The sequence below is a fragment of the Larus michahellis genome, chromosome 1 (assembly GCF_964199755.1).
Source record: "Larus michahellis chromosome 1, bLarMic1.1, whole genome shotgun sequence".
NCBI lineage: Eukaryota > Metazoa > Chordata > Aves > Charadriiformes > Laridae > Larus > Larus michahellis.
In genome coordinates, this window is record NC_133896.1 from 101,378,835 (window position 1) to 101,406,487 (window position 27,653).

General features: G+C 39.6%; 1 protein-coding gene and 1 long non-coding RNA gene across 8 annotated transcripts in view; one reads left to right on the forward strand and one right to left on the reverse strand.

Annotated features, from left to right (window-relative positions):
- Window positions 1–12,297, reverse strand: part of CBLB (Cbl proto-oncogene B) — a 133,501-nt gene extending 121,204 nt beyond the window's left edge. Inside the window, exons 1-3 of one of the 7 annotated variants that reach the window (XM_074596536.1) lie at window positions 11,858–12,297; window positions 10,578–10,736; window positions 1,148–1,398 (exon numbers count right to left, since the gene is read on the reverse strand). In XM_074596536.1, the coding sequence (XP_074452637.1) occupies window positions 1,148–1,398; window positions 10,578–10,736; window positions 11,858–12,184 (737 nt within the window). In that variant the 5' untranslated portion in view covers window positions 12,185–12,297. Of the gene's footprint in view, window positions 1–1,147; window positions 1,399–10,577; window positions 10,737–11,265; window positions 11,787–11,857 lie in introns of those variants that run through there. The other 6 variants (XM_074596516.1, XM_074596526.1, XM_074596498.1 and 3 more) reach the window with 6 other exon arrangements.
- Window positions 12,298–12,360: 63 nt separating this feature from the next.
- LOC141747041 (uncharacterized) overlaps window positions 12,361–27,653 on the forward strand; it is a 37,791-nt gene continuing 22,498 nt past the window's right edge. The window contains exon 1 of the long non-coding RNA XR_012588576.1: window positions 12,361–12,669. This is a non-coding gene — a long non-coding RNA (uncharacterized LOC141747041). The remainder of the gene's footprint in view (window positions 12,670–27,653) is intronic.

Consider the following 27,653-nt stretch of genomic DNA (forward strand, 5'->3'; position numbering starts at 1 on the left):
ACTAAAATAGTTCAAACAGTGTGTTCTGCTTCTCTTAGACAAATCGCTCCAAGCGTATTCACAATTGGACAATCTTTACATACTTTAAAAAAAAATCCTTAGATGTTAAGCAAGCTTCAGACACCCTATCGAGCACAGAAGACTACCACAGTATACTGAACAGCTATAATCATTGCTGAAGATCTGGAAGGAACATATGGATAAATCGAACATAACAGCAGTGACATTTACAAGAATGTAGACATTTCATTGCTTCTACCGACGCTTTCACCAGCTGAAACTACTCTACAACCCTGCCTCTGAGCTCAGGTGTAGACAGAATGGCAGGATTCAATCCTCCATTCACTTCCTCTCTATCTCCCATTTCGCACTATCTCCTTTAGAAAAAGGAAACTCTGGAAACAGCATTGTATCTTTTATTTGAATAGATTTAAAGATATACCACACATGGCAGAGTCTGACTGCCATGACACTGCTGTACCCCTTCCCAAAACAAAACTACAGATTTTGCACAGAAGTTCTTGAAATATTATTTTTAAAATATTAGGTAATAAAATATTAAAAGCCTCTTCACTCACCACTAAGAGTATGCGTAAAGTAGACATTAATCCCTGTTATTAAAACTGAACCACTGCAAATCAGGAATCCATTAAATTTCTGAAAGGCTTCTCAGCACCAAACTAACATTATCATCACCTTATGCTAACATCACACAGTATCTCAAAAATGTGAACATTGTTTTGCTCCATTTCATCACTTGCAAAAGCTCTAAGTCAATATCCATCACGGCTCCCCCAGTTTTAAGAACTGGGGTAGGGAGGTCAAGCTCAATCCAAGTAATAGTCACTCTCTCTGACAGAGGAAAAACTACATACTGTAGGGTTCTGTGAACAAGTAATTACAGTGAAATTAATGTTTTATGAAGGAAATGCACTTGGTTTTAAAGGTCACAAAGTGACAGAGAAGAGCACACAGTGGAACAAATCCAGCAAATTACTGATTGACCTGCAGGGTCAATGAATCCAAACAATAAATATTTCTGCTCTTTAAATAATTAAAAATGTCAAAACACAATGGCTGCAGACAAACAGTGTTAAGAATGCAGACAGGCCAGACAATCTACTTTGTATTTAAATATTTCACTTACCTGTCCTGTGACTGCTCCTCATACATTCTTTCCTTTCCTTCTTTGAAGAGTCTTATAGCCCGTTTTGATTTTTTCATGAGACTGTCAATGTATATTTTAAAATATTCATTCTCACTGAGTTGTGCAAGTTTCTGGTTGTCATCATATTTGCTCAGTATAAGTCGTAAATGTTGGTAAGTGTCTGGTAAAATGTCAAGTATGTAAGGTGGGCTGTTTTTGAGTTGAAGCTTTGGGTTTTGGCACAATCTTACCTATAAGCAAAAACAAGACAATGTAAAAGACAAGAAATATGTTGGGGCAAAAACTGATCTGACATCTTAAAATTAATAGGCGTAAACATACTTCTCTAGCCTCCAGGCACAAAGAATTAAATCCTACTTCATTTATATTCCATGAAATCTCAACATAGTCTCTAATGTCAAAGGATATAAAATATAACTTAATCCCATCAGATCCATAAACAGCAAACAAGCTTACTTACATAGTTCGGGGAGTTGCTTTTAAAGTAAGAATGTCTTTGCCTGTCAACTGTATCGTAAGGAGTATATTATCAAAACACAGTATGCGACTAATGCCAAGAGCAGTAGTTTTGTACAGATCTGTTTGCTGCAGGTGAACTTCCCTATGGATGTTTAAATGTCTAATAAGAACTGACCTTACAAGTTACCTTGTCATCTGCTGGTTCTCTCTTTTCTCTATCTGACAATATAACCTCTTAGAACCTATAGGATTTTAAAGTTTGAGAGGTCTACACATATGAAAAGGTCTGAACATATGAAAATGAAATGAACTTGGCCAATGATTCAAAAACTACTAGGTATAACAGGCAGAAATCAAGTCACTCACAAACAGATATCGTAAACCAGGAAACAAAACATTATAAACTCAATGTTTTCCAGTTCATGGTTGTAATAGATAACATCTTAAAGGACTTGGAATCATCATGTTCCTAAATGGCACAAAAATTAATTGAATAATATATACTACTTAAAAGAATAAGCTTCAGATCAAGTTAACACCTTTATTTGAATCTAGTCTCCACTGGAAATGTTTCTGGAAGAAGTTGGTATTGTTTCTGTCTTCTGAACATATACATACAAGATTAACTCCTGGCTACCTAAATTCTTTAGTACCTGTTCTGTAATGTTCTGTACTAGAAAGCAAAAGAGATCGAAACTAATGGGTAGTTTTTGAGTGCTACTGCATTGAGCTATCCATGTTCAGCTAAAACACTGCAGAGGGACACATTCTAGACATATGTGTGCGACTGTACATATGCAAATACTTAAGAAAAAATTGAGTCCATGTGGTATAAAAGTTTTATAGGTATCATTTGGAGATTGCCACATTATATATTAGTGAGTTTGACATTCTTTTGAGGTAACTGACGAGGCTGTAAAAACATCTTAATACTGCCTAAAGTAGATTCCTATTCCTACTAATGCATCAATTTCAAAAAAGTGCAGTCTTGAGTATTTCGGGGGCAGGGGGGGAGAAACAAACTTGTATCCTATAATATTCACTTTTTTAAACTCAAAGTTATATCCCTATTGCTGACCCCTCCTTCAATTTCTAGATCTAGATTCAAAAATTTACTGCCTTAAGAGGGTTGCCACTAACAGACAATCATGCACCACAAACAGCAAAGCAAACGCATAATTGTTATTTCCCTCTTAAACATACACACAAAAACATACCAGGCAATTTGATTTAAGTAACTGGGATCATAGTTAGAAAGGTACAGATAGAAGAGTGGACCAAAGTCAAGCACTAACAAGTTTAAAAAAAAAAAAAAAGAGCACCCTTAGAACAGTGCAAACTCATAACTACTATAGAAATGTTAGCACCATTCAAAAGCAGTATTTAAAGCATGACTTTTGCAATAGCTCCCCTCGTTTCACTGACCCATTGCATTGTTACTTTAGTAATTTTATTTTTCTTTCAGATACTAGACCAAGTAATGGATCAGAAACCCTTCTGATGCGTTCTAGAACAGACAGTCCTCCCACAGAGAAATTTACCGTCTTAGTAGGAAACAAAGACAGCAAATGGATGCAGGCAAATATGAATACATGAGCACAACAGTATTCAACATGCTAAAGAGTGGTTCAGGGCACCAGCAGTTAAGTGTTTCTAGACATAAACCACAAAGTTTGAGGGCAAACTCTGAAAGAATTTAGTGTCTCATAAAGGAATTCCTCCCAAGTTGAGGAAGATGCTGGAAGGGAACAAAAAAAAAAAAAAAGTAAAGCATAAAGATGTGTGGTCATCTCTTCAACAGGTGATGAAATCTGGAACTGCAATTCATAACTGCAATAGCAAGACAACAAGAGACTCGGAAACTGAAAATAACTTGTTTATTTTTCGTGTGATAAAGGGAAGATTACCAGGATAAAGAAAAGTCATGGGATAGGTGATCCCTGCAGTAGCATTCTCAAAGTATAAAGATTGGATATGATGGCATTCTTCCTTCCAGTGTCAGAAAAGCAAAGCTGAACTTACTGATACACAAAATAGCAAGGCCCGGATGAGAGTTTTAGGTGAATGGATTGATACAGAAGGTTATATTTGTCTGTGAATCACATCTCAATCTGAAAGATTCAGACACAACTTTTAAAGGAGCAGTTCAAGGAGTTGCCTGAGTGACGGCAGGATGATTGTATCACCCCAGAAGATCAAGAAAGGAACTAACAAGAGATACTTATGAACAAGATTAAACATTTTCTTTTAGTTACACTGAAGTTTAGCTGACAGCTAGAATTCTTTTAAGGAGATTTCAGAAACATGAGCAAAGAATTCATAAATGTAGGCAGATATGTAGATCACCCATGCAGAGACATATGTGAATTTCTTTTTGTAGAAGAGTTAGAACTGGAAACCCAAAGACAGAAGTGAAAACCTTTATTAAAAACGTAGATATTTTTCATCTGAACGTTTGTTCTCTGTGATTTCTGATCTAGTGAAAACTTGAAATAAGATTGATATTCTCACAAAGCCAACTATAGATGTCACAAATCAATATCACTGATTAGGCATTACAACTTTCTGGAGCAACAAGCACAAGGGGAAAAAAAAAGCTGAAAAGAGGAAAATATTTATTCAGGGCAAAAAGTCAGCAATGAGAGCAGACCACAAGCAGAGAAGGCTGCAATCATTTTTGAATTGCTTATTTATCCTAACTTAAATCTCATGATCAAAGAACTAATTCTCTTTCTGAAGGCTATCTTTTTGATCAGATGTGCCAACAAGAACATAAGTGGTTTCATATCTATTAGAAATACAATTACAAATATAAAAACAACAGGAAAAAGCAAATTGCTTATTCCAGTCGGTGTATTTTCAATAGCCAGTCCATTCCACTACAGAAAAAAACCCATCCAGTTATAAAGAAGAATTAAGTTTCTCTTTCAGGTGTTCTACAAAGTCTTCTTCAGTCTGGTATCATTACATACAGTCATACACACATCAAAACAGGATCCTGTGGTCATCATGGTTTACAAGGCTTCACCTTCTGCTCAATTTATAGAGATAAATACAGCACATTATTAGAAACTTCAACTCCAAAACAAGCCTTTAAGAAAGTCATGCAAAAATTCTTCTACAGTACAACTCAATTAGTCTTACACGTTCTCGTTGAGAAAACGCTAACATTTAGTTCAAGTCAGTGATCCAGTGAAGTAGTACATGGCTTTCTTTACTGTATGGAGTACACAAGGTTTCAGTCCAAAGGAAGTAAGTTTGTAAAGAGATGGCTGGTAAACCATATGGTTTCCAGAGTCAGGATGTCCTGACACGTACCACAGCAGTTCACAATTAAAAGTAAGCAATAAGAAACAACATCTCCGATGCAAAAGATTTACCAATGAAACAGAAGTGGCACACATACCTTTGTTCAAAAGAAAACAGAACTCAAAACAAAAAAAAAACAACCAAAAATAAAGACCTCCATATCACACTTTACAAAGCAACCCTTACTAATACTTTAGGAGCGGACATGAATCATATCGCTGTGTGATTTGTGTATTGTTATGACTGGAAGTAAGCATGTATATATTTAGCAAGCATTCACTCTAAAAAATGAAAAGCAGTCAGTCAGCAAGTTAGTAAGAAATGCATCTCTCATTGAGATAAACTGAGACAAAGCTAAGCTCCCTTCACTCTCTGACTCAGGGTAAATCCAAGTATTTACTCCAGAATCACAGAAACAATAGAGTGCAATTCTGATCGTGAAGAACTAAGGTATTACCCTAATCTACCAGAAACAGATTTTGAAACAGTTAACTCGGGAACTTCCAGACAAGCTTACTCTAGTGCCTACAGAAAAAGGACCCAACCCTCTGTTCTCTCCTCTCCCCACTCCCTACCCCAAACAAAATAAATGCCACTACTCATAACATTTTTGAAGGTATTTGACTTAAATTATAAGGCATTGTATTTCACAGCATCTTCAGAGATGAGAGTAATGGCTGCCTATTGTATTTAGACAATGAATTTCTTACAGAAAACTGTATCTTCTATTCACTTTTTAAAGCAAACAATAAAGTTGAAAGCCCTGGACACATTTGACAAAAGAACTTTTGTTCAAGCAAAGCATAGTAGCCCTAACACAATCTGTTTAAACACCTAATGCTGGTCAAAGACAATACAAGGAAAGTAACACAGTTAAAACAGAATAAGTATCTAATGAGTAGGACATCCGCTAAACACTGTTCTCAGCTGCAGTGAATGGACCATCAGTGCTCGTACACTTTCAAAATTACACTTCAAAACCCTCTACTGAACGAGTATCTTCTGCCATGCAGTACAAAAAAGTTAAAGTATTAAAAACCCCCTGACACACCCAGACAGCATAAAGGTAGCTCTGCAGTAAGGCACCATAACAATTCTCCAGAAAACCACAACACACAATGGTACCAACAATGAATTCTGAAGAAGGTAATCAGGGGAGGGGCTAATCATGAAAATGCATGAAATCTGAACATTATGCTGCTTCATCATATATTTCTTCCTGCCAGAAATTACCTTGACTGCAATGCATTTTATTTTCCACAGAAAGATGGAATTATGGGTTTTCTTTCTGAAAAAAAGCCTTCTTGTCAAAATGTAAGTAGAGGTGACCAACCACCGATCTTTATAGCTGAGAACGCAGTAAGTGCTTGTTCAACAACTACCACACTGCAACTGTGCCATATGTTTCCATACTGCAGGAATAAGCAACAACAATGCTGATGCTACATACACACAAGGACAGCAGACCTTGGAGGGTCATTTGTATTTTCTTCTGATTTAAACAGAGAAATGGAAGCTTCTCTTTTTCTGATTTTTATTCTTTTTGCACGAACAGTGTATACAGGAAATAAAACTTCCTATCAACTTTGACCAGGTAATACACTGAAGAATACCACAGCTATGATTGGTGACTGTCTTTTCTGGATCCTGTTTGGAACAATGACACTTAACTAACTTGGCAGGTTGCACTGTAATGTAACAATGACATAAAGTGTTGCAAAGAGTAACCAACGCACACATAGTTTCAACTACTGATGCTACTGAAACCTTGGATGCTGACAAATGTTAATTTAAAGAAAACCACATTACTAAGTTATAGAGGTAATACAGCTTTTACTCACTAAGTCAATAGTATGAGCTTTGGAGATGGGCTCTAATTTGCTCTTGGGTAATTATTAAATAATAAATCAAATTGCTATCCCTATTTATATATAGTCAGAGTCAAACAAGTGGGTGGGCCATGACAGGGCACCCAAGCAGTTTAGACGACATTCTTAATCTTCACAGTAGAAAATATAATTATTTTCAGGCCCAATGCATAAGAGTACTGAAAAGCCATTGAGAGTTGCTGAAACATTCCTGTTCTTAAAAATCCTGTTCAGAATGTGTCACAATTTTATCAGCTTGAAACCTGCAATAGTAAAGAGTGCACAATAGTACTGCCAACTCTAAATAGTCCGAGCAGTAAATTAATTCAACTGCTCCCATGTTTACATAATAGGCAATCTCTCCCAAAGTTGTTCTTGAGATAATCATTATCTTCTATTAATAATACACAGCTAGTTTCTAAGTTTTAAAATCATTAGGTTTAGAATCTCAGGGGGAAAAAAATCCCATGTAATTTATGCATGGTCTAAAGGAAAACTTTATTTGTTAACAATTTTTTTTTAATTTATTTACAGAATATGAACTTTCTAAAATATACATCATGCTTTAAAATTAGTAATTTGCTTGCTAGAAGTTCAGAGATATATGGCCAATTTGCTTATAGAATGCTAGCACTGGAAAGCAGGGCTATCCTTTCAAACCATAAAAGGAATATTGTCCTTTGCATTGCAAAGAAATTAAACAAAATATTTTTGGTTCTTAATGGTAAAGCTACTGCTTACCCATGAGAAAAGCAGCAGGGAAACTTGACATTGATGCTAACAGCTGATGCCCCTCTAATAATGCAGTTTGTATTGTAAATTCATATAAATAAATAAATAAAAAGACTTTCCAGTAAACCTCAAAAAGTATAGATCCCAGTGGATAAAGTATAAAAAGGAAGATGCTGATATATATACAGACACATAACAATACACATTCACTGATTACTTACAACAAGATTACTTTTTTTTATTATTCCCTGCAAGTATGTCCCTTACAGTAACTTTCACGAACAAGTATCAGTATCCCAATATTCTGTCCTGCTAAAGAACTCTCAAAATCCTTGATTTTTTCAAACTGGTAACAGAAATTTAAAGAGAAGAGACTTAAGCAGAACTGCAGTGTTCTGCCTATTCTAACACCTAAAGCATCAGCCCGTGAAAAATAAACATTACCACAAAGCTGCATCATTCCAAAGCATGACATACAACCAATTCTACAGAGAGAAGTTTGCATGGTATCTAAGTAGCCAGAACTTTTACATACACCATAAAACAGCTCTCATAGTATAGATCTTATAGAGTAGCAATATTTGTAGTATTGGTTAATCCCTTACTGTTGAAAACAATTAATACAGAAAATGTCATCTGTCAAAGGAGGAAGTTACAGAAAGAAATGAAGGAAAGGTAAAGAATAGCAATTTCAAGAGAGAAAGAAAGAAACATAAACCAGAAATCATTGAGCTCTGCCCCTAGTTTTAAAGTATACTCTTTTTTTCATCCTTTGGTCAAGATAATAGCTTTGCTTTGTTTCCATTCTCCCATTCCCTAACATCTTTAGAATGGGAAAAAACTTTAGCTACCTCACTGCAGCAAAAAGATGGTTATCACAGCTATTATAGTTAAAGAATAAACAAGGATAATGACTGTTATTACAACAAGCAAAATAGGCCTCAAAGCCACAATCTTACTATGGGTGGCACCCCACTGACTTTGCAGAGCCTACCGAGCTCACTAGGTATTAATTTGATCAGTGACCAACCACAGAAAGCAGTGGTAGGACACACTCCAGAAATGGGATCTGAAACAACAGTCGATCAAGCAGATTTCTATTTCTGATTTTAATCCCTGTTTTTGATCTAGGCAGAGGAGAAAATGACCTTCCTGTGCCTACTGCCACACAAGGCTAAGAGACTTAAATTTGTTTGCCAACATATTAAATTTGCTCAAACACATCCTTTCACTGTAAGTACCAAATGCTGAAAACTCAAGCAGCAAGCTACAGCATTCTCACACTATGACATCATCCTGTCTGGTATACTTTAATATAATTTGGAAATAAAATTTGATTAACTGAGAACGGCTTAAAGAGGATACATTAAAGATCCAAATTGAGGACACTTATCCAGTAAAATGAAAAAGAAAGCACAGCGCAATGTCCGGCCCTTCCAGTGACTTCTACAGAACAGGCCTTACTGGCTGTTCTGATGCTCTGTTGTAACAGTGACAAATACAGTTATCCTATATTAGCTGGGTAAAAGCAAACCACAAGCTCAAGTAGAAGGGTTAAGATTTTCTGGTAACTGTGAATATACAAACCAATCGGGGGAAAATCTTACCGTATAAGATTTGTAAATGGCCTGACACAGGGGGAAATTAAGCCGTACGTTCCCCACGTGGTTTCAATGATGACAAAACAGATTCCTGGTTTCCAAGCCAAAAACATTCTTCTACTGAAGAATAGTGCCTGCTTCCAAGTATTTATACTTGCAGGTCTTATTACAGGATGCTCACTGTTTACAGCATCCTGATCATTAACAGGGAAGTGTCAACAAAGTCTTTGTGATAATAACCATTCATATCAAGGCTGGGTTTTAAGTTTATAATCATCATCAGAAATTGTGGTGGAAATACAGATGCTATTCTTGGAGCATCAAAAAGGAGAGCATACAAGGACTCAATCAAATACTTCAAAATTACCACTTGTCAACATGAAATAATCTCCACCATGACAGTGTAACTACTTATGAACTTTAAGAAATGTTAAATATCTGCATTTTTCAAGACCCTGCACAGGGAAAGCAAACAGTTATACTAATTCATGAAGAATCATGGAGTCAAAAAGTTATAACTCTCTTGCCATACAGACCCAAGGCTAACAGGTAGTAATCCTCGCTCCCCAGCAATTTCTAGAGGAAGCTCTGAAGTATCACCTCACATGCAGAGTGCCTGCATCTCCTGCACAGTTATCTGTGTTATAATCAAACTGTTCCTACCATTGGTAAGGAACTCTCCTAGCTAATCTACCATCATAAAAACCATCATTTTGTATAATACTAAACAAGACATATCAGGCTGGTGCAGAGAACTGTAAGACCTAAAAAACTATGGTCTATCCCCCCACTTCCTGAAAAATGAGTTTCAGTACAATGTATTTCTAGTTTCAAAATGAAAAGTAGAATTACTTAAAAATCATTAAAATACAGAACACACACTTAAAAGTTATGCATGCCATACTAATCTGTTTACTAAACTGACAAGAGTGACATCCCCCAGTCCCCACGCACATTCCTAAAAGCACAAACGTATCTATGTTGCCATCGTGAGCGTGTCTCATGGGACGATTAGCTTAACTGAAGTTTCATACTTCAGAGGTCTTGTTTGCAGACTAACAATGTGATCCAACACGAAACACACAGAATATGTGATTACAAGTCTAAGTTAAGCAGCTTTTCGTTAGGACAGCTCTTCAAGTTTGAGTCATTTTAAAGGATCTGAAAATAACAATAGCCTAAGGCAAACACACACATTTGTTTTCCCTCTACAAACCAAGATTAAAAAAAAAAACATAGCCAGAGGCCATAGAAAGGGAAAAAAAAAAAAAACCGAAGAGACAAATGGTGCTTAAATAACCTAAAACATAAGTCCCCTTACTTCCCGAGGCACAGGCAGCACAGCAGTGAGAGCAGGAAGACGCTGTTTCTCCGTGTGTACCTAATTTAAATAGCCTCATTCTTCACTGTGTGTATACACGGACGCACACAGACACTCACCACTTTGTCCATAAGCTTCCAGGTCTTCTCCACAGTCCTCCGGTCGGCAGCTGCCTGCTTGGGGGGGCCCACAGCATCCTGAATGGCATCGATGAAGCCCAGGATCCGTCCCTTGCGCGGGTTCCGGCCGTTCAGGGAATTGGCCATCTGGGAGCCACGCTGGCCGCAACGACAGAGAGACACAGACTCACAAGGTGCTCCAGAAAAACATCTTGTCATACAACCGGCCGCAGCCAGCGAGCTAACGCTTCCTCCTCCGCGGGCAGGAAAGGGCAAGACCAGGGCATGTTTAGGAACAAGTTTAACTTTCCACGACAAGCAGCGTTAAACCCACCTGGCCCCCAGTTCACACTAGCAGAGGCCATCCCAGATTTAGTGTCAACACCGACAACAGGCGGGAGGAGGAACACACAAGCACACACAGCGGGGCCCGGCCGCGGCCGCCCGAGGGCCCGGCCTGGCTCCGCGCCGCGCCCCGGCCCCCCACCTCCGGCTGGCTCGGGCGTCCGCGGGCCCCACCGCACCGGCGGGCACATACCCCTCCCCAGACAACAAAAGGGGAAGACACGGGAGGGGAGGGGAGGAAGCAGAAAGAGCAAGCAGGAACCCCTAAGGCAGGCGAGCGCCCGGACAGCGGGGGCAGGGGGCGGGCAGGCAGGGACCTGGCTCCCGGCGCAGGCATACGTACGGGTCAGCACCGTACGGCTCTGTGCCGACAGCGAGAGGAGCCGCCGAGAAAAGCCAGGAGCGGGCGGGGGACCAGGGCGGTGGGGGGGGGGCGGTGGGGGGGGCGAAAGGCTCCTCACCCCCTCCCCGCGGCGGCCGCTTCCCCCGTCCTCAGCCCGGGGCGGCGGCGGAGCGGAGTGCAGGCGAAGCGTCTGGTCGGACGAGGCTCTCCTCCCTCCTTCCTTCCCTCCCTCCAGCGGCGGCGGGCGGGCTTCACTGCCCCGGCAGGCAAGCGGAGCGCATCCCGCGCCCCGGCCCGACCCAGCCGCCGGGTCGGCGATGGCCGCGCCGGCTCCCCGCACACGCCGGCCGCCCCGCGGGACTCTGCCCTGCGGCGCTGCTTCTGCTGCTGCTGCTGCGGGCAGGCGGTCGCTGCCCCGCAGGGAAGGGAGCATGGGGAGCTACTGCCCCGCCGCCCGCATCGCCCTGCCCGTACCTCAGCCCGGCGGGCGGGTGGGCGGGTACATGGGGGCGTGTGTGGGGAGGCAGCCACAGCCCTACAGCCACATGCAAGAGAGAGAGAGAAAGGTATAGAGAGATATATGCACACGCACAGGTCTGTATGCAGCACCGCTCGCAGCCCACCCCGGCAGGCTATGGTCTCCCCTCACTCCCAGAAAGTGAGGCTGTCTCCCCAGCGGCAGCAAGCCCGCTCCGGCTGCCGCTCCCGCCCCCTCCCCGCAGCGTTCTGGCAGCTGCTCCTCTCCTCCCAACATACCCGCCCCCCTCCCCTCAGGGCAACGCTCGGCCCCGCGCATGCGCGGCGGGAGGGGAGCGGCGGCACTGCCGGGGAACCCAACTCCCTCCTGGGAGGCGGGAACGGCCTCCCTCCCCCCCCCCCGAACGGCCAATCGAAAGAGGGATCTAGGTTTGCTGGACATGCCCGCCAGCAAATGAGCGTGGAGCTAGGGACGGGGCGGGGTGGTGGCTGGGCGAAGGCTTCAGGGATGGGGAGGGGGCGGGAACGTAGGGCAGAGAGTGATAGGAGAACTGGCCAATGGTTGAGCTCGAAGGGGGAGGAGGCGGAGCTTCCGGTCCCGCCTTGTCAGGCTTGCCCGCGCCCGTGGGGGCTGAGGGGGCAGCTGGAGGCCTCAGGGGGATGCGGGGGAGATTGGTGGTTAGGTGTTGTGGAGCAGTCTCTGGTTCAGGGGTTTCCAGGGTCTGTGTCAGCGTGTTCTTCCCTCCCTACTCCGGTGAAGTTGTGGTGCCACCGGAGCGTTTGTTGTGTGCTAAGAAAAAAAAAAAAAAATCAATAGTCGTTATTGCTGCCGCCTGGGACGTTCTGCCTGCGTGCTTCCTCTTCACACCTCTGAGAGTTTGTTGGGGTTTTTTGTGGTCCCAAAGAACAGGAACTTCTTTTCATTCTGTATGTCTGGTTTCTTTTCTTGGCTTGTTTTGGTTTTTTGCCTTTTTTTTGGGGGGGGGAGGTTTTTTTTGTTAAGCCAGAGCTGAGGTGTCTCGTGTTGGAAATGGGCTGGAGAGCCCCATGAAGTGGTGAGGGCCCAAACACCGGCACCACTGCTTTGAGAGGTGGTGAGGGAATGTGTAAACACTTTCGGGTTAAAAATGCCCCTTTATGTATGTTTTTTTTTCACATTGGCATTTTCTGGGGGCATATGGTAAATAAAATCCAATTGATTAGTGTGTTACACTTTTATTTGAGGGCAAGTTTTCCTCTCAAATTTGTATATTGTGTGTGAATGCTGGAGAGGAAGGAGTGAGGCTTGCCTGCGTAGAGTATAAGGCATTTGATTTCAGATTCTTTTGAAGATGTTCCAGGGAGTAATTATGCTTTGCAAGTGTTAATGTTGTAATTAATTATCATACAAGGAAACAAAAGTACAACACTTACTTAAAAACTTTGACGCTGTTTTGGAGACAATTGTATTACAGGAGTTTTGGTTTTCCGAAATTGGCAAGTGTGTTTTCTGTGGTAGTTTCCTTTGTAAAGATTTTTTTTTTAAATGATTTGCCCTTTTTCTTTATTTTTTTCTGATTTTTGGCTTTTAATAAAATAGTCAGGAAGAAGAGCAGAAAAAGTTGCAGAGCGTTTCAGCGTTCCTTTTATTTATATTGTCATTTATAGGTATTTTCAGTGTGGGTATCTTCCCGTTGATTTAAGATGTGTCAAGCTACTACTCTGGGCACACATACGATAAAATCATATCAGTTGTGTCTTCCTCAAAGGCCATTGTTCCTCTCTAGCTTTAAAATACGAATTGGCAGGTACTTGCCTTAAGTGGGTTGGAAGCGTCTCATTTTACTGTCGGCTCTGTGAATTATTCTCTTCCCTGTGTTGTTTTAATTGTTGGTTTAAAACTCTTCTCTGGCATCTCTCCCTATCCTTTTTTTGTTTGGAGCTCAGCTCGCGTAAGATTAGGTTGGTGGTGACTGCTAGCTCTTTTACCATCTCTTATTTGGCTGTGGATAAAGCAGAGGATCTGACATTTTTTTCTGAACTTGTTAAATCTTTGTTTCTTTTTCTCGATTGTTTTGTTTTCGTTGTTGTTATGTCATGCTCTTCATATTCCACACACTGCCAAGAGCTGTGATCTGTGAGCTGCACTTGGTAGCTGTCTGGGGCTGAGTCATGTTGTCTTGCAGTTCATCTGAGTGCAGAGCCAGCAGGAGCGAGCAGCTTGGTTCGCTGCATCCCTGCGTATGAGTGTTGCGTTATTAAGAGAGTAGCCAGCTCTATGGGGAAAGTGAGTCGTTTTGAAACAGCCTTTTCTTTTTTCATTGCCTGTGCTGTACAGTAAGTACAGGTAATTCTGGGAATATCTGTCCTCAGAGAGTCGCGTGAATGTATGCTGGAAGCAAGCCAGTTGGAAGAAGCAGGTGAAAGATACCTATGGCTTCAGTATCAAGGGCGTTAAAGATGGGTCAAGCTTTTGCATGCTATGCTATGCTATGAAAGGACTAGAAGACACAGCATTGCTTTTGTGGTTCCAAGCATGCAAAGTGAAAGGACTGTTTGATAGAAAACAGCTGAGGGAGGAGGAGCAAACAGCTGCCTTGTGTTTGAAGCTCGAGGCATGTGCTTGTTAGCAGCGGTGAAGATAAGGACTTACCTTGCCACTCGATCTACATGGTGCATAAGGATAAAAGACCCTTGAAAGGGTGGTGGCTGAAGGCACTGGCTACCTGGACTGTTTTAATACAGGCCAGCAGCAGTATGTTAATGTAGCTGTCCAGAGGGCCATGTGAGAGGGTGTTCCCACTGTCCAACTTCAGGCTAACAGCCTAAATTAAGAAGCTAGTCTGCAATTTATAGGTCTATTGAGAAGACCACAACGTGATTCAAAGCAGAAACCAAAGTCGGATACTTTGATTCTCTGTTGGAAAGAGCGTCTTTCTGTTTGGGCTATATGTAAGGTGCATATGTAAGTTTGTCTAATTAAGGCCCCAAGTTATGTACGTACAATTAAAATGCCTTCACAGGTCTCTCTTATTTATAAACTCTCTGACTAAATATTTATTTTACTTGTTATTGTACTAAAGAACATGACAGTTTGGATCCGCTACTTACAAGTGTTTTAATCACTGTATGAAAACACTACAGAATGGAAACGAGATCAGAAATTTTGAGAATTCCACATTACAAGGGACTAATCCTCAACCTAGTTAAGGTACTAACCAGTCGTGTAATGATGTCTGGATGACTGCTGTAAGGATTTGGCAAAATTCTGTAATGAAAATGATGGAGTGAAGGTGGCTTTCAGTCAGGATATGATAAAGGAATCAAAATGGTGTGAAAGAAGCCTTCTTTTGAACTCTTAAATTCCCTTGTAAGGTAAGGATTTCAGATCTGAGCGTTTTATTGAAAGGCAAAATCTTGCAACTTCTTGAAAAGCTCGGCTGCTTGGTAGATAGGGAAAAATCAGAGATACAAGAGATTGAAATTAAGCTACCAGTTACATTTATTCATTGCAGTATTTTCCTATCTGTTAACTGCTTTTGGTTTTGTTGAGTGGTTTGTTTTGGTTGGGGTTTTTTTTGGGCTTTGCTGGTGACTGTCATTCCTCTGGAGTTTTTAGAGTTGTTAGACAGCCTTGTGAATGAAACTTTATGTTGCTGCTCTTGAATGAATTCTATCAAAGAGCCATTGACAGTGGTTGGAAGCAAGAGAGATGTTTTGTTTTGGTTTTCTTTGTTCACCAGCTATTAAAATGTTATTGATTTTCTGCAGTCAGTCAATGTATGTGGTTTGGAAGCTGTTTTCATTTGTGTGGGTTTTTTGCCATGTTTCAAATGACTTTTTGCCCAAATACGCTGAAACCTAAGAACAATGAAGAGGTCAGATGTAGGGTTTATTTGTAGCCACGTAAATAAGATAAGGTATTGCTCTCATGTATGGTATAATTTTTTTAAAGGTTAATGCAGTACACAATATGCTGAGTTGAGTGATATGGTAGCAATGCTTGTAAAAGCTTAAGTGAGCTGTTACAAAAGTTTAATGTGAATTGACTTCTTGCGTAATACCCTGGCTATCCCAGCATCCTTAAACTTTCAAAGTAATCTCTTGGTGTTTTGACTGAGTATGTATAATATTATGAAAAGGCAACTGTTCACAGGGGTGTAGCATTCTGTGGTGTGCTGTCAGGCAGCAATTTAATGGCTGAGCTCTGACAAGGTCATGCTCTTCACAGTGTGCAGCGCCCCAGTAGAAAGCAGCTGGTGCCTCTTTGCATGGAAGCTGAGGCTCGAAGGGCCACTAGAACCCATTTGTTTTGGTGCCCTATATCCATCTGTTTTGTAAGAACACCAAACAAACCAAAACTAAACCAAAACTAAAACACACTGCAATGCAAGCAAACAAACGAAAAAAGATAAAAGCTAACTATTGTAACAACAGATACCTTTAAGTTCCAGGACTAATTGGCTTAAATACATTTTCATTAGCACATTCAAGAAATGTACGATGTTTTATGCATACCTGCCCCCCAAGTATCCAATAATTACATAGTCAGCTGTAGTAGCTGTTAAGAATATTAAAGTGGAGCAAATGGAAAATCCTTTGGTGTTATTATTTTATAGTGCTCTCAAGGATACTAGACTCTTCAGATCTACAAAAAAAATTAAACCATTTATTTATGATTTTTAGGGTTGTTAAGCTGCAAGCCACCATTGTGGGTAACTTTTAAAGTAGATTGCAACATATTTGCCTGTTTTATCATAGCAAAGGCAGAGACAGAAAGCAAAACCAGTCACTGGTGGCACTCAGAATTATCTTACTGATAATTTAAGTTGGTTTTCCTCTCTAAGTGGGTAATTACTTAGAGAAAATTTGTGGTAACAATGGCAGTTTGTTGTTAGATTATTACCCAGTTAATTCAGCTACTTCTAACTATTTTTCCTCAGTCTACTCTAGCTTATGTTTTTCATGGTCATTGAGTCCTCAAGCCTACTTTTTTTTTTTTTAATTTTGTTACTGGTTTCTAGAAATGACAAAAGGTTATTTTCACACATGAAATACGAATAATATAACAGTTTAACCCACTTTGCTGTCGAACTATAAAAAGAAAAAAAAAAAAGGCTGCTTTTCAAAGTTTCTGTGCACTGTAGAAATCTGTCATTGTTCCAGCAGGCTGTTGCGGTACAACTGATGATAATGCAGTGTTCTTGCATTAGTGCTCTTCGATGATTTAAATACTCTTTATCCTTGATTTTGAAAGACAAGCTAAATTTGGCTCTGCCTGTACCTGTAAATAAGATGGGCCAGGCACTGTTCTCGGGCCCTCAGGCCAGGCAGCATGGCATGACAGGGCTGGTAGCCACCACTTATTAAAATTGCACCGCCACCTCCCCCTCACACCCCTGCACCCAAAATACCTGCATCCAGGGAGTGATCCCTGACCTGTGCTAACCCTGAACCTCCCTGGTATTTGTTTGGGAAAACACCAGCTGACACAAGCCAAAACTGTCAGGAGTACCCTAATAATTTAACACCACAGATTGTCGTGTGCCTAGGTCATCATGACTTGTAGTAACTGTATACAGATACAGTTGGAGTGTGTGTGTGTGCATATAAACGTACACATACTGTAATAACGGGGCCTTTCATCTTTGTTAATTTTGCTTTGACTTCAGATAATGAAATTTACTTTCAGCTGGCTTTTTGAGGAGTGAACTCCTTAAAAGGCACATTGGAAGTACATTGGCGAGAATTTTACTAAGGCTCTCAGGCTTACATTTTCAAATATTTCTTTTGCAATAGGAGGAAGTCAACTTAAGTATGATATTGTTTCCCATGCAAAATATAGCAGAACAATTTGCTTGACTATGAGCAATTAGAAAATACATTATCTGTTTGCAGAATGAGTATGAAAACTAATTGTGGAGCCAGGCCTGTGTTTGTCTGTACACCTCGCTAATGAGTTTGTTTGCTGTAAACTAGACAGCCCACTTCAAAACACATCTCCGCCTTAATATATTGTATTAAAAAAGCGTGTCAGCTTAATTTTAAAACAACCTTACCCTCAGGGAGCAATTTTACTTGAGTTCTTCTGTTTCTTTTCTGTTATTAATTGCATCCATCTGCCAGAGCAGGTGCAAAGGCTTTAACTAAGTTCTATCATGTTAGCACTACCTCTTGAATTTACCCCATCTGTGCGATAGCATAAAAATAATCAATGTCAGTATCTTTGGTTGTTTGGATTTTTTTTTCTTTTTTACTCCTGCACCTGCCAAGTACCTTGATTTTAGATCTTCCTAATCTTTGTCTGATAAAACGATAGCAGCAATATTTAAGTCCAACATCTTATTTAAAATCCGCCCAAATACAATTGGGATTTCTTGTCTGACTTGTGAATCAGGAGCTTTCATTCTTTTCCATTCAAATACCTCTCTGCTTTCACCAGAATTTCTAAGGTTTTCAAATTGTGGTAAGTGGTTCTAACATATGCACCTAGGGACTTTCCATTGCCATCTTTTTCTGGAGTAGGAGTTGTACTTTGACAGGAAACAAGCCTGTGTCTATTGAACACGATTTAGCGGAGTAAAGACTTCCTCTGTGCTCCTGCAAGTTGAAATAACCTCAATTACTGGAGATTTGAACTATATTATTAGTAGCTTTAATTGAAATATTCAAATGAGGTACTGTTGTACAGACTTTTTTGCAGTAAGCAGCAATATTTTCAGTTTACTAAGATAGTGTCTTATAGTTAAACAGGGAAGTCATGCAGTGCTAGGAAATAATAATTTAAGTATTATGATTTATTTGCTTAAAATTCTTCTGTGCCACTCATTATTGTAGTTTTTAATATTCTGTCCATCCTTCTAAAAGAAGACAACTTTTTGTGCTCTAATCTTCTTGACTATGAATTTGTGGTATATCTTGTGTTTCCTGTGTGCTTCAAGTTCTACCAATACTTTGTGAGCAAAGACAGGAACCTTTTGTCTTTGACTGGTGTAGTATTGGATTCCTCCCCACCCACCCTGTGTACTTACCTTCATTTAAAATAAGTTATTTTTCCAAAGTGAAAGCAAACCATATGTTCTGTAAGGCAAGTCACTATTTTAATAGAACTAAGTAGGTTTTGACCTCTTGCATGGGTGATTTGCAAACATAAAATGAATGCATTTGATATTTGTAATTATTTGCTGAATGCTTCAGAGCATTCAGTTATTCTCAGACTGAGTTTACAAGACTTTTGCATCAGTCGCTCATTCTACATAATGCAATTGGTGATTGTATTTTTCTACTTCATTACAAGACTACTTTTTTTTTTAAGAGAAAAATGAAAAATAGTGAATCAGACTTCTGGGGAGAGGAATAAGTGATTTTTGCTTTTCTGAAATGCTTGTTTTAATGCATTAAGCAGTTGAGCAGTTGAACAACAGTGCATATTACATCAAAATGTGCTTTTTCATTATTCTATTAATTTTATTGTATGAGAGAGTATAATGCTTGTTTCCATTAAGTTTCAGATAAAGGCCTGTTGCGTCAAATGAAGTATAAAGAGGTCAAAGTGAAACTAATAATGAAGTGAAGCTTGAATTAACCTTTTTTGCTGAATTTCTGTCATTTTCCTGTCTACTTTTCAATGCATCCATTTCTACATGGATGGCCCCCATTGTCTAGGCAGTCAGAAAGTGTCCAGCAGAACATTGTCACCCTTGTATCAAACAGCACAAAAGTGGCTTTAATTACTGAGAATGCAATTTTTCTTTTGTTTTTGTTTTTCTTCCCTTCAGGTCTATTTCCCAGTGTTTTTATTTTGTTCAGTTACCACTCATTTGCTGGTAAATGTAAAACCAGCTATCCTGGCTTGTAAGTATGTTGTGATGGTATTTTCCTCTCTCTGTTATTTTTGAGCTTTTTAAAAGTATCTGGTATTTTACAATTTTTCTTTAAATAGTGTAGCACTATAGGGCATAACTGAAAATGTCTTCTTATGTAGTTCGGGTCTTCTCAGACTCTTACTTCATCAGAGCTGAAGATAAACAAATAATCTAAGACAATTTCTCTACCTAGCCAGCAGTCATCCGTGCTCCATGACAGCTTCTCATAGGCTTTATCCTGCTCTGGCGTGAATTAGCCAGGCTGCGTCCCAGTCCTCACTTTTTAAGGAATGAGGTATTCATTCATGAGGTATCTCTGAACAGATGTATAATTTTGGCACCAGGTACAATACATGGCTGGTACTCAGTAAAGAGTCTGTCACATTAAGTGAAAATTTCTCTTTTGTTTTTCTATGTAGATATGAATAAAAGACTGTCTTCATAATATTTCCTAGGTTGTCCCTAATTTTAAAATTTGACTTATTTTTGTGCTTTTCTCGTTATGAAAGAAGGATTGTCTAAATGATACAGGTTTTTATAAGAAATACTGTTAATATTCTTATGTGCCAGCAGCTTGAAGAGCATGTTGCGCTTAACTCAGTCTTGGTAGAACGGAATATCAGCAACTGAGTTTTCAGTGTCTGATGTCGTTGTCCAAGCCTACAAAGAAAGATTGGAGGAAGTAGGAAAGTCGTACATCTTGGAAATTTTTTTTCATGAGTTTTTCTTTTACATATAGCCAATGTATCCAGAATTTTGAACAGTAAAAATGGTCTGTTCAGATGGCCATTCATGAGTCCTTGAAAAAGCAGGCTGATCTTATAAGGCAGATATTTGGTGACTTCTGAAAATTTAACCAACAGGAAGGGTTGTCTTTGTGAAGGTGCATTGAGGTGCGGAGTTGCTTGGAAATTTTAAAAACCTTGGGTGCTTTCATCTGCTGGCACCTATTTTTCTGAAGTTGTTTTGGAACAAACACTCCACTTTTCCCATAGATACATAGCTCAGGCTATTTATTTTCCATGTGCAGCATACTTAAATTTTGTCAGATTAAAGGGGAATAAAATGCATTCCTTAACTCCTCAACGCTTCTGTGCTATATAAATTGGGTTTGGACTACCTCTGTCAATAACGCTTTTGGATTGTTCTTTCTGACCCAAGGCTATAACTGGTAATTGGCGACACACTTGGGGAGGGCTCAGTTGTGCTGCTGACATGTGAGACGAGGCTAGGGGGACTGGGTCAGTGTGCACAGAGCCTCAGCAAGACGCTCCCCATACTGTTCGTGTGGATACCATGTACTTGCTCCTTAGCTGTCTGGCTTCACTGTCTAATACTGTGAAGAGACCATATAGCTTCCAGGGGACAAAGTCCATATGCTGGAATAATTGGTTGAAGCTTGGCTCAGGACTTCCAATGAGAATTTTTAAAGGCATCTTCTGAAAGAGATGAAAACTTTAAAATAGAAAACTGAGTATACTCAGAGATCTTTCTCCATTCAGTGACATACAGAAGCTAAGTGGAGTAATTTTGCCCCTTTTTTGTACAATCTCAATGCTACTTCTAGAGATGTGTGGGAATTCTTACTGCCTTTCTTCTTCATAACCCTGTGGTCAGCTAAAGCAGTGTAATGGCAGGAGTAATTCGCTTTGTACACCCTGAATAAAGGCACATTCTGCTACTCTTAAATTCAATAAAGCCTTATTCCCAAAGCTTTTCAACCTAATTTCATAACCTTGCACAGCCTCATGGCATAATAACACCCACAGCGTTACCTTGGCTTAGTTCAGCTGAGTGTCTGTTCCTGTACCTCTGCCATATCTCCTGCCCGTGTAGAATATCTATTTTATTTTAACTTACTGTCACTGGGATTATAGGTTGTTGTGACTTTTATGGAAACCAGGGAGATCTGTACTTTTAGAAGGCAGAGCATGGTAGATACTGGGGTATGTGTGACAGAGTGCATGCCAGGTCAAATATGTAAAAAATGTGACACGCTTTGTAAAGGGAGAAAAAATTATAACATGCACCCCTTTTTTTTCCTTTGGCCAAGGCTGAAAATATTCTCTTGTGAACTTGCTTCCCTTGACTCATTGACTTTCTGTATTTTTTCCTTCCACTTGACTAAAGTATGCCAGTTGGATTTAAAATCTATCAAACATGATTACTAAGCAATGAAGCCTGTGAAGAGTGTAGTTAGTTGAGGCAAAAAGCAGAAATATAGCATGTAAACTACTCGGAAATCTCCTTAGAATTAATGGGGAAATTTTGCAGAATTTATCATGGACGAATGCTAAGTAACTAAAGTTCTGGAAGGGTACCTGGAATAAGACAATTTGGACAGTAAATAAAACGTTTTAAAAATCTTCAAGGAATGCAGTGATTACATAAACACCCTCATGGAAAATGTGTTCAGTTGCTGGTCCTCTTGCGCTACTGTGTAAAGGCAGAACTAGCAGAAGGCTGTAATATCTTCACATGCAATTGTACCAATCATCTCTGAAGGAGGAAGAAAGGAATCAAAGAAGCAGCAAAATAATTATAGCGAGCAGTCAGAGCGAAGATGCTGTAAGCCATAAGTTGAAATTGAAATCTGTTTAAAAATACAGGCTTGTGGCTCTAGTTAAATGGCTCGGTTTCACTGACATTATCATACAAACATCACCTTTGGATTTTACTCAAAGTGCTCCCAAGCGTTCACCATTTTGGATGAGTTGAGAAACCCCTTCTTCAGCCAGATTAAATGAGTTGTCTTCAAACAAATGAAATAGCATTTACACTGAGTACCATTTCCTTATAATGGTGTAGGTGAATGGTTTATTACAGCTCAGCATTGTGCTGGTAACAACAATGGTGTGAAAGCAAAATGTTGGGGAAGACTCCATATGGTTAAATCAAATGCATTTGCTTACCATGTTTTCCAGAGTTTCTGAACTCTTCCTAGTAGGTACCACAGCTAAATCTATATTTACTAAGATGATACTTTACTAAGATATTATTTTTATAAGAAAGAAATGTGGGATCTCCTTCGCTGTTTATGTGAGCAACACTTGATCTCTTCCCAATTACTTGCATAGCTTATCTGTCAGTCAGTTTATAGCTCAGCCTCTTTTAAAAGATACCGTACACTGATAGTCACTCAAGCTTTCTGCATTTTCACTTTGACAAGCATATCTGTTTGGCATTAGAGAAGGCACAGTTTACTTTGAAAGAATGCTGGTTTGCTGAAATAGTGAAACTTGACTGAATACTGAAGACAATGCCCGAGAAGTGAGTTCTGAGCTCACAAAAATTGATATTCTTTGTGAATATCTGAATGTAACTTCTTCATCCACTGAGTCGAACAGAAAAAATGTCATGAAACTTTTTTTTTTGTAATTGGGCCTGCCAGCCGGAATTTCAAATATTAAAATACTCTTTATAAGCTGCTGGTGAATAAGGAGTAGGATAAAAATGTGTCAGAATTTTGTCAATAATTTAGAGTGTAATAAATTTGCTGCAGTTGTAGCTTTTCTATGAAGTAGTGTACCCCCAAATGCAGTTGTTATGTGAAGCCTTGTTTGGATCTTGCTTGGACAATTTTATTGTATTTTAATGAAATTTTAATATAATCTTGGAAATAATGATGTCAGATTAGCCCAAACAAACAGTAGAAACATGCAGGACTGTGTTTTGGGGGTTTTTTGGTGTTTTTTTTTTCTTCATTTAAGTTACTACAGACCTATAGGTGTATGGGTAACATTAGGTAGATTTGGTTTTCACTCAGACTATTTTCAGAACGCCAAGCTTGTAGAATCAGCAGGAAAAACATTGTCACTAATTATGGCTAATGTTTAACTGCATTGCATAAAGCATTTCAGCACTGTGTAGTCTGAGATATTCAATTTTGCATGTTTTCAACGCATTTTTTTTTTAATTGTGGTCTTGTAATGTAATGGTAGTACAGTATTTTTAAAATATACTGAGGCTTTTTCAGGAGAGATGTAAAATTAAACTAAGTTGACATCAATGGGACTGTCTTGACTTAAACCAAAATGTAAAATGTGGCTCTCCAGATTGGATGAATTTTCACTGTGGCTTTTCAGGAGTGGTTAGCAGCATAAATGTGAAAGTGTGTGTTTGCAAAATGTGCATGACTTCTACAGGAAATTCTCCATTGTTTGGGGTCTGTCTCTCTATGTATGTGTGTGTATATGTGTGTGAGGACTACAAAAACAAACTTAGGCAACTTCTAAAATCTTACTCATACAGGCAGAACTTTATCCTGAGGAAAATAGACGTGGTTGGTTTCAGAGTTTTTCCATAGATGCGCTTGCTTAAATGCAACTTTAAATCTTGACTACTTGGTTATAATTCTCAAAGGACTCTTTTTAAAGTGGACACCAGGAGTTGACTAAAAATAAAACTGGCTCCGTTTCTTTGAGGTTTTTTTTCTTTTTGAGCTAAAACTTACCCATACAGCCAAATGAGTCAGTTTCATCTTCTCCACGTACAGCTGGTGTGATGGAAAGAAATGGTCCTTTTAAATAGCCATGACAGTCATAGTTATTGCAAAAGGGTGAATGGGGGAGGAAAATGAAAGAAATTAATTGGGAAAAAGTCTAGGCCAATGATGACTAGTGGTGTGATAACTTACAGTAAAGAGAAAATGACTTAAACCATGACATGAAAGCTGTGTATTTGTAAAAACTCATAGTGGCAGTGCCCTACATTCCGTCTGCGCTCTACATTATACTGGCATGATGACTGGGAGAGCTCAAGTCTATGAATTTATCATTAAAACTAAATTAAAAAAAAAAAACTTATCAGAAATAACATCAAATCATTGAAACCTTTTGAAATGCTGAGAGATGAGTTTTACAAATATACAAATCAGGTAAGAATGGAAATCATCACTATGCAGAATTTTACATTTTGTTTTTAAGCTGAGGATGTTTACTTGTATCTGGAGGGTACTGTATTCCTATATTTGCCCAGTCTTCTCCATGAAGACTTCAGTGATTACAGGATCATGACTAGTTTTTACACAGATTAGAAAATACTTTGTTCAGTCAAAGTGACATCTAATTTCCCCATATGTTTTTAAACTGTGTAGTTAACGAAGTCTCGAGTCTCTGTCAAATTCCCACCAGCATCCTTAGTTTGTCTTGCACGTTATTTTAGTAAAACCTGTTTTACATGACTACCCAAGGGAGAAGGGGAAAGTAATTTCCTATCAAAGAGAACCTTTTTAAAAAAATAACGGAGGTTCTTACTGTTTATTTTGAGGAAAAAAAAAATCTGTTAGACTCACCAATAAAGAATTAAACTATTTAGAAGAGATCTTCAATAAAATTCAAAATCCACTTTGCAGTAATGGAAAAGGCATAGAAGAAAGGTCTGCCCTTTTTTTCTGTCACTGTTTGCTCTTTTTTCCTTCTATGCCCTTTTCTTCTCAGGTCTCCAGAGGCCTTTGCTTACAGCGTGATAGTGATATTGTCTGTGTCACAGAAAAGCAAATACAGTAGTTTGGTTGTAATCTTAGCTCCTACTGCCCACACAGATTCATGAACTCTTTTCCCTTAACCTTGCATATTGGTAACTGGGAAGTTTGGAAGGACAAATAACATAGAAAAGATAGTTATGTACCATATTGAGCTTCTATTAGTCCTGTTTCTTTCAAAGGTGACAAAAAGAAATTTCACGGCCAAAAAACAGATGAGAGAGTTAGAATGGTCCCTGCCACGTTCCTACTGATGTTTCCTGGAGAAACGTTCTGGGTAAGATTTTACTTCTACTCTCTCTATCTGTCGTCATCTTCTTGCCTAGCCCTGCTATCTCCTGTGTCAGTCACAGCCCAAAGTGCTGAGCTCTCTGTTCACTGAACTAGGTTATGAAATTATACACATGCTGAATAGGAGTTACTGTAGTGATATTGTTGAATAGGAAGCAAGAGATTTGACTATGACTAAGGGCATCTCTGTGGATGGGCTTGGCTCTGTGTCTTCATGGGACTTTGGATTCCATAGGAGTATGTCTAATGGAAAAGAAGAATGAACAGGAGAACTGAACTCACTTTTCTACAGAGTGTTCATCTGAAGCACCTTTCTTGGGTATAGCACTGCTGGGGGCTTGCAGCTGCTAGAATGCATGCTAGTAGTGGACTGACAAGCAATGGTGGTCAGCAATGGTGTGAGAACTTCCCTGTGCACAAACTTGCTGTCTCTGATTATTTCAGATCATTTTGGTGTTGGACAACTGGCTATCCGGGGGAACTCGTGTGGAAATCTAATCTGCAAAAGATGTTTGCTGTAACATCCTGGGAACCTTCTCAGTGCCCAGCACTCACTGCTTTCCTTTTGTGCAAAGTCAGAGTTTCCAAAATACGTGGGTCTCTTAAGTGGGCATATCCTTCTGTTCATTATTTCCTAGTGCTAATGCAAATGTTTCAACTTCAAAGGCACTGAAAGGCCTCTTTCACCTTTGTGGAAGATATTTTCACACAATTGAGAGTGTTACATGGCTGAGGCGTTGCATCATACAGAACTATCTGTAACCATAGAAGTCTGCTGGAACGGGTAATGAGAGCATGGCCACTGTGGATTGTGATGAGATGGTTCCTTGTTATTGTGTGAGACTGGATGCACCACTTTCTTTCTGGGCTATGAGCCTGTTCACTAGGCACTTAGGCATTGGAAAGAAATGCTATAAGCATGAATACAAACTGTAACAGCAAAATGTCTTTTGGAGTCCAGAAACTGAAGTTAGAAATTAATTACCTTCATGTTGAAGGCAAGGCCTATTGAAATTCAAAAAATGTAACCATATTAACATGTGTGGTTATTAATAGAAATGGATAGTACAGTTGTGCTATTTCTAAGCTATTTTCAAACAGGTGTCTCTCCATTTCCTGGTTGCATGTCTTGGAAAGAGCTTGTAAATAGGTTACCTGAGCTGGGGTGCTTGTCTTGTGTATTTTTACTTGCTGCTGTCACTGGACAGTTTACTTGTAACCCTATGTCTTTTTGAAAAACAGCAACATAAAAGGGCTCTCACATCTGTTTGTGTCTGCAGTTCTGCATTGTGTCCCCCTCCAAAGCCTTGTCCATTGAGAAATGCTCCAGGGAACTGTTCCTCTAAAACTCTGCAATCCTCCACCAGCATGAGTTCAGTATTTCCTGGAACAAAGCTGCTGTGCTCATTTCAAAATTAATCTGTTTATTTTATGGGTGATGGATTTTTGAACAAACCATAGCTGATAAATGAAAATGTAGAAAGCCTGGACACATAGTCGTCCTGTTACCAGTCTGTTGTGTTTCTGTTCCTACACTTTTGCAAAACATTAGTGCCTTCTATTCACTTAGCTGTGACAAAGTTTGCTTCCAAGAGAGCCTTTTCTGCCTCCCCTCTGGGCTGGCAAGAGGTTTCCTAAGTTACTGTCCTTGGCACTGCTGCTCTGTAACAAAGGCTGGTGCGTGGGCGGCTGACTTGTGTGCAGAGGGAAGCAGCCCCTGGATTGGTAACTGCGTGGGTGTGCTTTCAACTGCGTGCCCCTGGAAGGCGTATTCATGGGAGATGTTATCCCTGACAGGAGTGGGCACCAAATACAGGCAGACAGCGGGGAATGAGGGAGATGCTCAGTTTTGTTGTTTGGCAGCATTGTCTCTGCCAGTTGGTGTGGGAATAGAACAGAAGATGGTCCTGAGAAAGCTGCTTTTTCTTGCAGTATGCGTACCAAACTGAAGTGCTGTCTTTGTTTTCAATTATTATTATTATTTATTTTTTTTTATGACACATAGATAAGGATAAAGTGCATTGCCAGATTAGAGGAATTCTGCAGTGCTTGTTCCACAGCTATAAACATTTTGAAGTGCTTTGGGACACCTACCTCATGAAATCTCAACTTCAGTAAAAGCTGAATGCAGGAGCTAGCCAACGTTCACTTTTTCAGTCGTTTTTGCTCTCTTTATTTGCTACTTTAAATATTGCATATTGGATGCAATCTGTTTAACTTTAAACCTACGTGGGGTATGCTAGAGTTTAAACTGCCCGACTTGCTTAACAGAAAGAAAGAGAAGAGAAAGGAGA